Source organism: Daphnia carinata, chromosome 10 (genome assembly GCF_022539665.2).
Source record: "Daphnia carinata strain CSIRO-1 chromosome 10, CSIRO_AGI_Dcar_HiC_V3, whole genome shotgun sequence".
Lineage (NCBI taxonomy): Eukaryota > Metazoa > Arthropoda > Branchiopoda > Diplostraca > Daphniidae > Daphnia > Daphnia carinata.
In genome coordinates, this window is record NC_081340.1 from 3670320 (window position 1) to 3686944 (window position 16625).

Sequence of the window (16625 nt, forward strand, 5' to 3'; positions counted from 1 at the left end):
ATCAGTGAAGAAAGCCTCTACGCTCCTAACAAAAACAGGAAAGAAAAAGGGCCTAAAAATAAATGGAAAGTCGCCCAGCTAAAACATAAAAATCTTCCAGACACGGACAACGTTATGTTTGAGACCCATTTCAAAATTTTGTGTTGATTTCAAGTCGCTCAAAACAGGCGTTTCTACAATCTTATCAGTCACGATATTACTCGTGCGGACTGGCCGTCTCGAGTAATCTCGCTAACGTTCGGCTCCCTTTTCTCTGCCCCAATACACACACACATGAAAATAAATATCATGTGAAATAAGCAAGGCAACGGCTCCGCTGGCCAAATTTTGTGTATGTGTTGAGACAAGGCAAATTGCTGCTGTTTCGTGTCTCAGCAACTTGAGTGGCAGCTTGAGTAGTAATGCAAACCCCCCGTTTCACTCAGCAGTTGTGGGTGTGTGTAAACTAGACCAACAATGGTAAATTATTTCTGGAGCAGCTTCTACGTCAGTGGTTTGTTTGTTTGTTTTTCAGAGGAATAAAAGAAGGATATTAAACGGAAGAAAATGAAAGAGCCTTCATTTTCTTCACAATTACAACACAGAGGCAATTTACGATCTTTCGACAAGGGACTGGCCGGGGTCGTCATTTATCAAGTTGCAGTCAACGGCTTTATACCTCACGATGGAAACGAATAGATTGAAAACAGCCATTGTAGCTTCTCCCGTTTCCCTTCTCCTTCGCACACCTATAGCATTCCGTCCAAAAAAACCTACCGCTATTTCCCTCGCGTATTCCTTTTGCCAATTGAAATTACGATGTAGGAAGCCGAACGAATGCCAGTGTTCTCAAATCAAAACAAGGCAAAACGGTTCTAAAATTAGAGCTTTTTTTTAAAAATAGATGGTTTCGATTACCATCACCGCCTTTTGTGTCGGCTTCTGAAATTCAGTCCGGGTTCGGTTCCGGAGGAAAACTATCGATCCCCAACCCGCTCGCAAGTTTCCTTATTTTCGTCCGGGTCCTTTTTTTTTTTTGACAACAATACACAGTGTATTGTGTATATGTAGATGTAACAAACGTATTATAAATTTCTCCAACACATTTACCAAAATATAAAACGTTGCGCTAAAAAAAGAAAAAGGCCGGGAACGAACACCGTGACTAGAATAACAATTCAAATGCAAAAACACGCCTGAAAATAATAATAACAAAAAAAAAAGGGGGTGGCGAGTAAATCGAGAGGGGTTATTGTGTTGCATTGCAAATGTTTACGACATCCATAGCTGATCGTGTACACACATATACGTTGTGCATGTGTGACTCAACGCTATTCTATTTACCCTTCCGCAAGATGGATACCCTTTTATGTATTTAGAATGCAACGTCAATAGGCAATTCACACGATCAACAGACCTCACAAAGAAAAGGACGTTTCCCTCCAATCGGATCTATAAATTTATGAATACCTGGAACATGTCCCGTTTTCTGGTTTAACCTATTTTCTCGACCGTCAGCCAGTTCCATTAACCATTGATGGAGGTCACATCTTTTCTTTACTGGGATAGCTTTTTTTTTTTTTTTTAACTTGCTTCTCTATAAGCTATATAGTTTCTTTCCGTCTCCGCAACACTGTCTGTTATACTATAAACACAAATCTGTCGGGACAAACGGAGAAAATGTTTTCACGCTACCCAAAAAAAAGTAGAGAAGTAAAAACACGCTTTGGTCTACATAGACACAGAAAAAGAAAGCGGATCTTTTTCTTGTACTCCCCCCTTCTTGTGTCTCGTTTTGTACAGATTTATCTGATCACCCAAAAACGTTGGAAAACTAGATGGACGTAGCTGTTGAAAGAAACAAACCAAAAAAAAAGAGCCTTTGGTTCTACATCGTAAACGCATAACAAACTCATCGCTAGGCTTTTGCGTGGCATGCATCGTTCCACGCGCGCACACACACACACGTGAAAACCCTATTTTTTCCCGCTTGTTCCGTATAGACACAGTAGTATATGCATAGAGAGAATTGGATTTAGTCGAGCGAAGACACAGTGTTCCTTCTCTTTGGCCTGTAGTGTGCACATCGATCGATTGCGACGACTTGCTGAATAGCGTACAGAGAGAGCTCATGGTCTAACTAGTCAGAGAAATCCTTTCGACCGCGTCATCGTTGTGCCACAGAGTTTCATAGAAGATGAACAGCTCGTGTAGCATCTAATGCATCATGGGAATCGAGATTAAGAGAGATTGCGTGCAGACGGACTTACCGTATATGGCGGAGAAGCAGTTGGAGAAATCACGTTATCGACCGAGTTCGATATCGCGTAAGGAATGAAACGGAAGAAACCGTACAGCGATACATGGGCGCATCTGCTGTTGTCAATGTCTTTGCAGACCGGAAGAATTATAAAGTGCGGGCATGGAACGCTGCGCCTTTCTGTTACACCCGCCACAGCAGTATATATCTGTCAAAACATAAGAACGCGATAAAATTTTTTCTTTTATTGTTAAAAAAAAACAAACAACAACAAACAAGTGGATTGCAAACGGCAATGTATAATCCGTTGGCAATAGACATAAATTCTCCCTTTTCAAGCGAATCGGACGCTTGTATTCGTTTTGCACGCGCTTCGGGTTTTGAACAAACGTCTGTTTCTTTAACAAAGGAGCTTCTATCGTCAACAGGAGCAACTGGTATGTTGTTACTTTCTTGTTTAGTATTTTTTATTTTTTATTTGTACACACCGTTAGGGAGTCATATTCTATAGGTTCTGCGGAACGCGAAAAATTAGTTGCAACGTGAAAGGGATTGCACGGAACGGTACGAATACATCTATCCTTTTGGATCATAAACAAAGCCCTCGGTAAACTTTGCGAATGCAAATTGAAGTCTTTAAATCATAGAGCTGTGAAGATCTAAAAATGAAACATTGGCGTCATCAGGTACTACAATTACGCGTGGTACTACTAACGAACTCGAACGCGTTTGACGTTGTCGTAGCTCGCAAATAAGAAATAGAAGCAATGGAGACGAAAATGCAAAGTTCAAACTCCAGACACAAAACGAACATGTAAATTAAAAAAAGGAAATAAGCGCTATTAATATTTGAATGCGCGCGCGCATATGTTTGTGTTAACAGATTGTTACTTGGCTTCGCCCAATGTTAAGAACGCGCTAATTGCCGTACAAAGAAAGTTGATGCATAGTCTGTTCCTTTGTAGCGCACAAAGATTAGCCGATATTAAAAGCGTGCTTGCACAACAGCCGAGTGCCGCCTGCTACGAAATTGCAAACAAGTTGAGTGTATTGTTTAGTCAAAGGATAAAAGCTAGCGGTCGTGTCACGCACGTAAAACGGAAAACAATGAAACGTGGATGACAGACCAAAGTCATCTCTTCTTTTCATTTCAAAACAACGTCAACCAATCCGAATGACACGATAACCGTCAGTCAGTTGAAGGGAGAATAACGCACATGGATTACGACTTGGTAGTTTTGAAGAGCTCATCCCTTCCTTTGCAAAAATAATAAATCTTGATTCAACACCCGTCAAGTTTTGGTTACGCATTTCCCTTTCTATTGACGATGCACAGTATATTTACATTTTGTATACAATCCTGGATTCCGGTAGCCTCAATCCGCATTAATACTGTACCGATGTATCTACGCTGCGTACGACGAATTGATGTAAAGCTATGCGGCTTTGAAGACGCCAACGGTATAGTTCCCTTCCCCAAAACGTTCCGTGTGTGTTAGGCTGATACAGCTTCATTGCCGCACGCACAAAAGAAAGAAAAAAATATTGATGGAAGAATGATGAAAGCCTATATAACCTTTGGTCTGATGAATATGAGCATGGAAAAATAAGGGGCGAAAAAATTGTGCGTTCATCCATCCGGCGTGAGCCTGCACGCGCCTTGGGTTCCTCTTGTTATTCCACGTTTTGAAAAATAGGGACGAAATAAAGAACTCAATAAACGCAAGTTGTCTATAGACATGATAAAGGCGCTTTTTTATATGCGTTTCATTTAATTAATTTGTTTATTTTGTCTTTATTTCGTCCCAGCTGCGTCTACCGGACGCAGAGAAAAAAAAGGGGGGTTTGCGTTTCTGATTGATATTTTTTAATTCGAACATGTCTTTTTAATTGAAAGGAGCTAACGATTCGATACGGTTGAATGACTAATTTTTTTTCTTGAAAAAGATGAGAACCTTCGCATCTCATCATTTTTAACATAAACGCACACCCACACACACAAAAAAAGAGAAAGTCATCAATCCTTAGCGCGGGATAAACGAGCGATGACTCGCTTATAATTGCCTGATTGTTATAGAGCGTCTTTATCTTTCAATATGCGTAGAGTAAATACAGCTATAATAGTATACGACAGTAAACTCTGAGCTGACGGGAGAGATAAAGCCCATTAAACAACGTCTCGGGCATCTTTGCGGGTCACGCATACCGTCAAATGGAACAATGCGGGTATGAGTGACATCGGGATGAGGGTGGACTCTTTGATTGGGTCACAGGAGGGCGTGATCCAACAGACATCGAAAAACGGAGACAGCCAGGAAAAAAAGCACGTCTTTTTTTTCTCTAAACAATCAAATGTGAGCTGATGCTGTCTTTTGTAGCTTTAAGCAGCGTGTCAAATGATTACGTACATCGAGAAATACGGCCTAGAAAACAAAACATTTACCGCAGTACTGTTTTTAACGTAGAGCGTGAAATGGACTTTGTCTTGAAACGTTATTCTTCGCTACCAGCAGGGGAAAATTTAAGAAATGGGGGGGGGGGGAAGAGAATGCAAAGTTGCGTATTTCCATACCTGGAAACAGACAATGGCATAACACTAGCAAGGAAGTAATGCAAGCATAAATAATAGGACACAGCACGTGCTGATAAATGCGCATAATGGAAAAGAACACGCCATACAGTGCGATTTGATTCAGCTCTGATAAATTTACATGCAATGCTCCGGACTTTTATGCACAAAAAAGACGGGCGTGCATCCAAACAAAAAAAAAAGTTAAGTTGCCCCCCCCCCCCCCCCCCCGAAGCGGATGTGTCTGCGATTTATATACGTACTCGTTACTAACTGCTAGACAAACGCTGTTGCCGGGCTTTTCTCTTCTCTCTTATAAAAGTTGGAAAAAAAGCACATCTCGTTAAAAATAAGAAAGGAGCATCCAAAGGTGTAGTGCGATACGTATCACAAACAAAGCTGAAGTCCCTTATTAGATAAATCGTGTAGAGTCAACATCCTTTTTTTTTTCGACAAAAAACAAAAAATATTTATAGGGTACAGTAAATGAACTGCAACAGTTTATTTTAGTAGTTGGGCTTGTTTATTTTCTTATTGTTGACTTTCGCTGAAAAAGAAATCCCTCTTGTATCGGATCGTATTATGAGTCAGCAATAATCTTAGACAAACTCGATCAATGAGCTGGCGTTAGATGATCTCTATTCGCATCCGCAAAACATTTAGATACAACATCCTGCGCCGAGTGATAATCGACATGATTCCTAATCGGTACTGGACAAAAGCTTATAGACATCCCAAGAAAAGATATATATATATAGAAAGAAGCATTCCAACATTTTCTCACGCCCGACGGTCGCAAAGTCTACGAGAAAAGCTCCAGGCGTATTGGCATTTCTTTTTCCCCAGACTTTTATTCAAGGCGGAGCACAACAGGGAGGAAAACAAGTGGAAGGAAATAATAAGTCAGCTAAACAGCAGTTCTTTCGTCTAGAAAAAAAAAACTCATCAAGAGTTTGGTACGATGGCTGGCGGGATCTTAATGCAATGGCAATTCGGGAGCTACCGACATCAACCCGCCGGTACAAACGATGAGACTAATGGCCAATCAAGCCACTCTGTGCGTTCGAACCAGCGTCGTTGTTCTCGTTTTCTTTTTGAAGTAGAGCGAACGGTAACAAATGAAAAGCACACAAGAAAAAAAAAACGCAGAAAACAATCAGAGAAGTGAGTACATCGATCGGCCGATATTTCACGTCTTTTTTTGGGATAACAAATATTGTTCTGTGTTTATGTATTCGAATCGCGATGTCGCAAATCCCGTGGTTAATTGTCCCAATAGGGTAGCAACAGATTGCAATATTCGCTACGTTCAAGTTTGGCGACGGCTGGCCTCCGAAAAAGGACGTCTCGCTCTCGGGACCCAAACAAAGGGGATCGTCAGAAAATGAAAAGTGTGGGAGTTGTTGCGTTTCGCCTTGGCTCTTGCCTATATTGGCAATTATTTGACGCGAGCAAGGACAAGCACGTGCTTCCTTAACAATGTGTTTTCGTGAACGTGTTCTTGCCACCAATTGTTCATTATCATCACGAAATTCAATCCGCACGGCGGATTGAACGTGGGGGTTGCAATTCGAATTGATCTATTCAATTATTTTGGGAGGGGTTTTGTAATGAAATGCATATTCGATTGAGTTAATTAAAATTGTTTTTCGGCGAAATTCGGCTTTATGTGGGCGTTGTAAATCGAGTTTAATTAATAAAGCGGGGTGCTTGGAAAACATGGGCGTTGTCATGGTAACTGGACGAATTACCGTTGACTATTTTGAACAACAACAACAAAATAACGATTCTGGTTTCAAATGGACAAGTATCTAGTCTTGTTGTGAACATGGTTACAGAGTGGCGATAAATTGAATTTTCTTATTTATTACGCATTTCTTTTTTATGACTACCTAACAGGAAAGACGGATATTGTGCTCTGTTATTGACGAACAGTCTCGACTGCACAAGTGGGGCGTCAAACGACAACATAATAAAAAAAGGAAAATAAAAGCTTATAAGATAGCCCCTTACGTGACGTCAATCAGATAAGAATGTGAGCTAATATTTAAGTCTATTTGCAGTGTCAAGCTTAATATAGGAGATATCACATCGAGAAGAAAACATTTTATGTCTTACCTTGAAAGGCGGTGGTGTAGACCAAAACACTTCACTCGTTACATAATCGACATTTTGAGAATTATTTTTTTCATACGTGCAGTCACCATTGAATTCACAAAATGTGTCATTAACTTCTGCTCAAGAACATTGTGGCCGGACAGTTTTGGCACCAGTGACTCATACATTTTACAAAGCAGAATCGTCTCACAGAAAATTAAGTTTTGTTCATGCTTATTCTTATTGTCATAATTGCAAAACGTTTTGTCTCCAATGACATTCTTCACACTGAAAGCCGCCAACTGGTTTCGCTCCAAATTTTGGCTTCTGTTCGAGAACACTCTCGTCGGACAATTCCAATAGTTGTCAGATTTAATTTAATGCAAAATTATTTCACAGAGAATAATCTTTTTCATTTTGTTCTAATAAATTTGTCTTAAATTGTATTCCTCAATTTAATATTCATTTTAATGTGAACAAGAGTGAATGAGCAGCATTTAAATAATTTTCTTTGCATTAATTTAGCTACCGCTAGATGGCGTATGAGTTAATTAATTGCACAAGAAATTCAAATCTGGCAACGGGATGCCCATATCGGTCGGACATTTTCCCGATATTTGAATGACATCTCAAACGTCATTTGTGAATGAATCGTCAAAGTCAAAATAGGCAAAAAAAATATACATATAAATATTAAGAAAGGATGACTATTGAAACTCATGAATAATATCCGAAAGTTGGCACAATTTTTTCCGGACTTTGGTTCTGTTCAGCCATTACCCGTATCGAATGGGATAGGAAAAACGGGTCGGAATACGAGCCAGCCTCCCCACCCATACCGCCTGAAGCTACCCTCTCCCATTGACACACACACACACACAACATGGCAACGGAAAAAAAATTTCCTCCCCCTTTCCCCCTCGGTTTTTACCTCCCCCCCCCCCTCCTCCTTTCAATGGGTCTGGCTTTGGTGTGTCAGATAACCGACACACTGAGAGAAAAAGGGAGTCTGGAAAAAAGGGAGTACTGGAGCCAGTTTAGTATTCGCTCAGAACTGTTGGAAGCATTGGGCTGTGACAGTTACCATTTCTCACACACGCAGACACCTCTTGACGACGTTCGTCTCATTTCCCTTCCGCTAATTTACTCTACCGTCTCTTCCATTCCGAGTCGACGGCCGTGTTGACTTCAATCTTGAGTCACAAAAAAAAATCACACGTTCAGCACCTAGCAACATGTCGACACATTTTACCGTGGGAGTGGCCGAAGACACGAGGATTTCCAGCAAGTGAGTTTTTGTTTTCTTTTGCGTTAATTATTGTCGATTGCTCTTTTCTTTTTTCTGATGTAGTTTAAAACCGAAAAAGAAAAGAGAAATGTGTTAATGGATGACTCAACGTTGCCATATCATGTTGCTATCGTATTTCTAATGTGATGACACATCAATGGCGGCGGCCATTTGTCGCTAGGGCTTGTGATGGATCGATTGCATAACTGAATGGCATGTTAGTTTGTACAGGTTTTAAGGGTGGGGGTGCCTTTTATAAATTTCGTTTTACTACACTGATTCGGGCGTTGTTAGTGTAGGGGATTACAGTGTTTTCTAGCTGATCGCCATGGCAACGTACAAGTCATTGTGTGATGACTCAAACCTGTGGCATTTTTATTGGAGTTACCATCTGCTTCAATAGCTTAAGCCTGTGTGTAAACCGTGCGTACAAAAGCATTAATTTTCAATTGATACAGTTGTACAAACGCTATGAGATGATTGAATTATGACAGTTGGGAAAACGTCATGTCTGTCTGAAACACGTGGCCTTTTTGCAGCGAGTCTCGAGATCAGACAAACCGGTTCTTTTCCTCTTCCTCCCCCCCCTCTCTTGATTTCCTTATAAAGCCTCTCCCAAGATGGCGGACAGTGCCCTCCGTGCTAAATTGGCAATTCAAATGTTTGAACCCTCAGCTGTTTTACCGTTCGAGAATTCGGCCGTTGGAAAAGAACATTCCTTTTGTTTTGTTGTTTTTATTTGAATGCTCTTTTGGTAAAAAGGGATCCACAATGACCGCTAGAGGCATTTTTAGTATATTTCTCGTCTGATATCGTCGTTTTCTGTATTTGGTCAGGCAATATGGTCCGCACCCAAATAAAAAAAAAAGACATTTTTTGTGTGTTTACAAATGGTAAAAAAGAAAAAACATGTGGTGGCCATTCCTCAATAGTTACGACACAGACACAGTAATAAAACGTGCTTAGATAGGCTACGCTTAACGCGCAGTTGTTTTCATGGCAACTTGACAACGTGTTCTTTTTTTTCTACCTTGATTAGAGAAACAATTGTTCTTTAGAATTAGTCGTTATGAAATGTTTCTGCAGAAAAAGCATTATTATGTGGTTTCAGGGGAAATGTTCCTTCACCTCATTTACAAAGATGACCCTGGGGCTATTTTTTAATGTAAAGGCATTTAATTTTTTTTTTGTTAGGATTATTTTCTAAGGATTCGACATCTATTTATTTCTTCTTAGTATTTCCATATTCGATTTTTGTACTGACGTCTGGGCTTGCACCTGAATAACATTGACCGTAACCTTAAAAGGATGGCTTGAACTTTGGCACAAAAAACGTGTTGGGTTCTTTTTCGAATTTATTTTTCGGATGGTTTGAAATGATTAACGTCTTTGCGCTATTTGTTGAAATCGAAATTCTTCTCATGGCGGAGCGTGACGTTTCTAAAGAGTTTCCGGCCAAAAGAGAACAAGCCCGAAGAGTCTCGGTGCATTTTCCAGTTTTTTAATCTGTGACTTTGGATCACGCGCCGAAGGTGCCGGTATGTTGCCGCTGCTGCGGTTTGGCTTCAAAAGTCACTGGGCTGTGACTCGTTTTTATTCTTCTCGAAAACTAAAAGAACTTCGACAGTCTTCTGTTCTTTTTTTTATGTTAAGGACGGGAAATGATCATTTTTCGATTATGATGGAACAGCGATATCAACTGGACTGTGCGGGGGTGGTTTTATAACCTTGTCCGTGATGAAAAGAGATCCGGTGTGTTCGGCCATCAAACTCCTTTTTTTTTTTTGCTAGTTTTTTTATAAAAACAATGTCCTTTATTGTCGCCATCTTTGTTTCGTTATTTTCTTAATATGAAACGAAGCGACTTGTTTCGTTTTTTGGTAGGGACGTGAGAACGAAACGGGAAAAAGAAATTCTTGTTATCTTCTTGTAAGATTTCGGGAGACGATTCGTGACTTTTATAATTTGGCACATAGATAGTCCCCCATTATCTTTTGTTATCGAGTTGTTGTCCTTTCAAGATCCGTTGACTTTTTGTTTCTTTTCGTATTCTGTGTTAAAGAAACCGAAATCAACCGACTGGAAAAAGAAACCAGGTGTTTCGGATGTGCGATCCGGGTCATTTAGCTTTTATTAGTGTAAACCGCTCAGTTATAGTTTCTTTTCATATCCCTTGCACCTTGCTGGAACCGCATCATATTGCATTTGAATAGATAATCGATTTCTTGTCGTACGTTATCGATTGCTTATGCGGAGGGGAGTTCATACGGTTCGACATCGAGCTGACGTGTTTGTGAGATGGTGCACGTGCATGTCATGCGTGAGATCTATTATGATGGATTTTCATGTCATCGGATGAGAACAGCCAGATCGCAGTGGAGAGGGGTGGTATACAAAACATTACCCCACGTTTATTTCTTCCGTTTTCTTTTTTTTTTTTTTTTTTTTCTCTCTGCACTTGGTGAGAGAATTTGGGAAGACCGTTGCTTCCCAAAACGGGAAATGAAGCGCTGGCGAAATGTAGTAGACCACGACCACGCCCGTTGAGAAGGGTGGAAGTCAGAGGGGGGGGGGGATCTATGTACTTTTGAAATGTTTATCTTCGCCAGTGTTCCATGACAATAATGAAAGAGTGTTAGCATTGCTTGTAGCAGTCGTGTGGGTGATTCTGTAGGAGTGCCTTTTTTTATTATTATTATTTCGTATATTTTTGATATTTCAGGAAGCAAGTCATCAGTTGAATTACTGACGTGATTGTATACAAAGTCGAGTTTTAACATACGCTCGGAAACGGAGATTCGGGACGTAAATCTTTCACCCCCCGCAGCTAAATATGAAAAAAACGAAACATTGTCTTTTTATTTTCGTAGCCTCAATCTTTTCACGTGTTAATTTCCAGATGCAATTTCGCTTGTAAACAGTTTAACTCGATTTGATAGGGCGGGGAAAGGTTTGCAACAAAAAAAGGAAAAAGCCGAGGGCAGGACATAAGCAATCGTTTTTATTATATTTTTACATATAAATGGGGGCACGATTTATTTCGTTTCGTGTTTGCCGTTTTTTTTTCTTTTTTCTTTTATTGAGCCTCCGGCCCCGACAGTTCATGCGGATCCATTAGCCGCTCCTTCTGTTCCGTGCGCGCGCCGTTCATAAACTTAAAAAGAAACGTAACAAACGGGATATTTTTATTTGTCCTGTTATTTCTTTTCGTTTGCAACATTCGACAATGGAAATCTAACAAGGGGGTAAGGGTTTTTTTTTTTTCTTCGAATGATTTGAATAGGTTTAAATGAGGGATTTAAAACTGACGTTGTCGATTCACATCCCCATGACGACGACGCGCATCGGGGTGTGTGCACGACGGGACCTTAAAAAGCTAACTGGGTGGAAACAAATATTTTTGGATGACATTTTCGATATAATGGATTGAATAATTGGCATAAGCTCGAATGTTTGCGCTTATTTCTAACGGGGTTTGTTCCTCGAATTCGATTGTTTTCAACTATTAATGACAAGAGGTTAGGACACGTAGCGGATTTTTAGCGAGAAGATGCAATTTGAAATTCAATCACCCGATTTCTGCCATATTGTCATCTTTTAATTTTTAGCATTAAATTTAATTCTTATACTTTGCCTTACTTTTTTGTGGGGTAGGAGATCTACAAATTGAGATAAGTTGATGGCGGCCGTCGCTCCGTCCTAGGGTCTTTGCTCGTTAATTAGTGCTTTTGTTTTTGTCTTCCCCCTTCAGCATTGTTTCTTTCTAAGATACGAGGGGTTCTTTGAAACTAAAACAATGAGGGTGAAAACAAAAAAGAACTGAAATTTCCGGTTCAACTCCGGTATCTGACTGACCGCTGCTGGATCGTGGCGGAACCAGCGGGCATTCTTTGTCTTGTTTCTTCGAAGAATCAAGAGGGGGGAAGAAGAAAAGGAGACTGGACATGGCGCCATGTTGCGCACTTATCGGACCAAACTTTTTTTTTTTCTGTAAATATTATTTTTTTCAGTGTTTATTCAACACTTAAAAACGGGGGAAATGCGTTTCAAGGATTATCTTTAAATAAAAGGGGATATTTAAAGGTCTGGCTGCGCAGCTGCTTTCTGGTTTCACGAGACGAAGGGATTAGAAAATTCAAAAAAAAAAGGCGTCCCGTTTAACTCCATTCTTAGTCCCGCCATGTTTGTTTCGATCAGGTGTTCGTGATCCCTTGTTTTTCCCTCAGAGCCATGGGAAAATGGGGTGGCAGAGTCTAAAGTTTCAGCTCTTTTATAGCTTCTGCTTGTCCGTGTTTTTATTTTATCGTCTGTTTTTTTTTTGGTTGTTGTTGAAGTCGAGAAAAAAAAAGGTTTCGTTTATTTTTATTTGCAAAATGCCATTTTTGCGTGTTGTGTCTGAACAGTGGGGCTTTGCATACATGTGTGTTCGGCTGAGTTCGTTCAATCATCATTGGCATTGAATTCGGGCCGGATGGTGAAAGCAGAGCTAGTTGAACGTAACGAAATACCATCCGCTTATTGTTTACTTGTCTGGCCATTTTGTTTGGTTGTTTTTCGTATGCACGTATTGTACATCCAATCATTCATCAGGATAGGATTCGAAAGTTGTATTGATATACTATTTGCAATTTCTAATCGAATTCCCCCCTCTTTTTTTAAGCGATCGATTGAGTTTCCATGAACTTATAGATTGCAAAACAAGAAAGAAAAGGGCTTTTGCCATGACAGTGATGGTGGCTTTGCCTGTCGTGAGTCATACATGTCTGCTGGATGTTGTAAGGTTTGACAGGTGGACAGCTGCCGTTAACGTTGGACCGAAACCGTTGAAGGACTTGCACCGCACACGTAGACGCGTTTCAAACTCCTCTTGCTTATTGGTTCCATGTTGTTCTGTGACTCACATTTCTTATTTCTTTTTTTACGAAATGAAACTAGCGAGAGTCTCGCTTGATTGAACGGCCGTCGTTGGTGGCTGGTTCGGTTGAAATGTTTTTTTTTTAAATTGGGTCTTGTCGATAGCTTCTACCCTCCTCCATTTTTTTCTGGAAGTAGTTTTCTGGATTATAATAAGACGAGGAAAAAAAAAAGGGTAGGAAATGATGATGGCGGAGGAAGGTAAATTAAGGGGGGAGAGTGGCAAAGAGTCAGTCGAGTGGAAACGTTCGCCTTCTTCGTCCGGTTTTTTTCGGTGTCCCTCAGCGTCACGCTGGTGATTATCGGGAGCTCTTTAAAACTTTTCTTTAAAAGGCGGGGGGGGGGGGAGAAAATGCTCAGGGCTAAAATGATGTTATGAATCGTGTTAAAGGTTTGGACCGATACAGAAGGTGGAAAAAAAATATTGAGGACATGCAAAAGACCATTGGGGAAATAGAGAGGAAACAGGAAGCGTGGATCGCTGCTGGTTGTTGCTGCTGCTGCCCTCCCCTTCGCTCCTCCACCCACCTGGAGGTTTCCACTCCACCTGTTTTATTTTTTTTATTTATCCCTCCCTTGAAAAAAGCATTTTTTTTTTTTTGTTCAACTATAGTAGCGCGTGGTACCTGCCGCACATTGTGTCTGGTGGGTGCGCATACTGCCCGCCTCTTATTGCACGCAACGTCAACTGCCGAGAGAGGGCGAATCTCCATAAATAGACATGGACTCGCTAAGAACCAAGTTAAATCCCTCGTTGACTCTCACCTGGTGAACACAACTCTCTCTCTCCCTTAGCGCCTACCCTCTCCTTTTTTTAGTCGAAGAAAAAAGAAATAGTGGAAATTTAATTCGTTTCCGATAACTCGTTTTGTTTATCGTAGTTTTTTTTAAAACAAGTGAGATTGGTTTTTATTTTTGGAACGTGATTCGAGTTTTCGTTTTATTGCGGTGATACTTGAAACAAGTGATAATAGTTAAAACATGCCGGCTTACTACGAATTTCGAAGTGTCGAGATGGATCGTGTCGGATGCGGCAAACGAAAGTGCGCACCTGTTAACCGATTTTATTTGATTGGATGTTTTCTATTTTGTTTATAACTAAATTTTTACACTTTTTTTTCCCGTATTGTTTTGCAGGGTGTTGAAGCCTCCCGGTGGCGGATCGAGCGACATTTTCGGAACGGCTGATCTGAAACCAGCGGCCGGTACGAAATCGAGCCACTCTGATCATTTCAGCGCTGGTTCCGGTTTCGGTGGTGATTTGAGCGACATGGGCGTGAAGAGCTCGTCTATCGATTCGAACGATGGCGCTTCTACCCCGTCGCAGACATCGACGTCGAATGGATCGCCCAACAATTCCGAGCCAAACACCCCGCGTTCAGGTAAAACACAAACTGACCAACGTAATCGAAGAATCCTCCTAACCGCTACTTTCAACTTCTTTATTTTTTTGAGTTTTGGGCTGTTCTGATTAACGTTTAAAAAAAAAAAAAAAGAGTAAGAACCTTAACGTAATTAATCCAATTAACCGGGTTAGACCTAATCCTGTCAAGAATTCGGGAATGTTTCACGTAAAATTCAAAAGACATTTTAAAATTCTTAATTTTCCCGAATTCATGGCTGTTTCATTTTTTTTTTCTTAATTGAATAATTATTAAATGGCTTACTAATTAACCTTATTTTGTTTATTTTTTTCTTTCCCATCTTTTCCGTGTGTTCTTGGTTTTCGGTGTGGCTATTTCGTTCTTGTCGGGTTTCTTTCTTTCCCCGATATGTTTTTCGCTATTATTATTTTGAAAAAAACCCTGTCGTTCTGGATCGCTGCCGCGCGATTTGCATCGAACTCTCAGGTACTCCGCTGCTTAACGGGCCAGTTGCCTACGCTAACCAGCAGCCTTTACCTACACCGGTTGGCCGTCAGCAAGGAAACCGTGCGCGAGGTAATCCCAAACGATAACAACAATCTAAGCCAATAAATAAATAAAAACACGTGGATAAAAGATGCACCGACGTGTGCGGCTCATTGCGTGTGAGAGCAATTGCAGGGCGGAAACTATGACGCCAAATAGTTCCCTTTTTTTTTTTTTTTTTTTTTTTTGAATTGCCTATTTTATTATTCAGCTTTTGGGCGTGGTTTCTTTTTTTTGCCTTTGCATTTGGCGTTATTGTCTTTTTTTTCAGAATTGTGTAAAACGACTCCGGAAATGATCCGAACTAACCAACCCCTCTAATAAAACCTCAATTCCCTATTTTTTTTTATATAAAGAAATTGCGGGAAAAGTAATGTCACACCATTAACAATTTTAAAAAATAATTTAATTGTATTGTTTATCCCGTTCTCACACACACGGTAGAACATTTTTCCTTTGGCTTTTTCTGATGACTTTCTGCAATCCCGAACTTTGACCTTAATGATGAACGTCTTTATTTCATGTTCTATTTTTTTTTTTTTTTTTTTATATAAATCAAAGGTAATCCAGTGACGGGCGAAGGATATAGCGCTGAAACTGCCGAAAAGAAAGAAGAAACACCACGACGCGGTCGAGTCCCACCAGGAGGCTATTCATCTAAACTGTGGTAGACGTCGTTCTGATTTGTGCTGATTTCAAAATCAGTTGAAAAGATGGACCCCCTTCTCTTCCGCTCTGTTTTTTTTTTCTTTTCATCTTTTCATTTAGTATTATTATTTTTTTTTTTTTCTATTTTGTCTTCCTCCTTTATGTTTGGATCTGTTCCTGAGATTGGCTTCCAATTTTTTTTTTGGAGAAGTCAAAATTTCACGAGATGCAGGCTAAGATAACGGTGTCGCCAAAAAAAAACATTTCTTTTTATAATGGGAAATTCACCTCCCCCTCCTTTGTCTGTGGGAAGCAATCGAGAAGTATGAGAATGCCAATGAGTCATCAATGTAGAACCTGTTGACAATGCGACACCATTGAGCGATGGGTAAAATACCGATACGTTTGTCACGAGCAATTGTCGGGACTTTTGCTTTAAAAAAAATGGGAAAATTAAAAAATAATGATAAGGAAATTTGGAAATTGAGTGAGTCCGTGTTGCTTTTTCTCTGCGTGTTGGCTTAGCTTTTCATTTGGCGCTGGCGACTCGTCTAAAATAATTCGGGACTAAAATCATTCCTCCCTTTTGAATAATTCCTTTAAATTAAAAAAATAATAAAATTATAATACGCAACTTATTATAATCTCTTTCCAATTTTCCTAATATATTTTCCATGCCTATCGCTATTTTGCCACACTATATGCCTCCATTTTTTTCTCTTTTTATTAACCTTCCCAATATTTTTTTTTTTTTTTTTTTTTTTTATTCTCAATTCGATTTTGGCTTCATAATATTTTTTTTCTCTCTGATTTCCCTTCCCCGTGTGTCGTGTACGTTTTTTTTTTCTTTTTTGGCGTCGTGTGCCTTTATCAAATGAGTTATTTTTTTTGGCCATTTTCAAATAGCTTGTATGCAAATTGAAACGGGATGGAAATACAAATGATTTCACTTAAAAGAAT

General features: G+C 39.9%; 1 protein-coding gene across 3 annotated transcripts; it reads left to right on the plus strand.

Annotated features, from left to right (window-relative positions):
* The first annotated feature begins 7885 nt into the window (after positions 1-7885).
* Positions 7886-16624, plus strand: LOC130700196 (microtubule-associated protein Jupiter-like). Of its 3 annotated transcripts, none has more exons than XM_059497113.1 (4): positions 7886-8193; positions 14245-14489; positions 14958-15047; positions 15579-16624. In XM_059497113.1, the coding sequence occupies exons 1-4, from the start codon at positions 8141-8143 to the stop codon at positions 15686-15688; spliced, it is 498 nt and encodes a 165-aa protein (XP_059353096.1). In that variant the 5' UTR covers positions 7886-8140; the 3' UTR covers positions 15689-16624. The 3 variants fall into 3 exon arrangements, with proteins under 3 accessions (XP_059353096.1, XP_057378227.1, XP_057378219.1); XM_057522236.2 differs by lacking the exon at positions 7886-8193 and adding an exon at positions 13913-14150; XM_057522244.2 differs by lacking the exons at positions 7886-8193; positions 14958-15047 and adding an exon at positions 13896-14150.
* Position 16625: the final 1 nt, after the last annotated feature.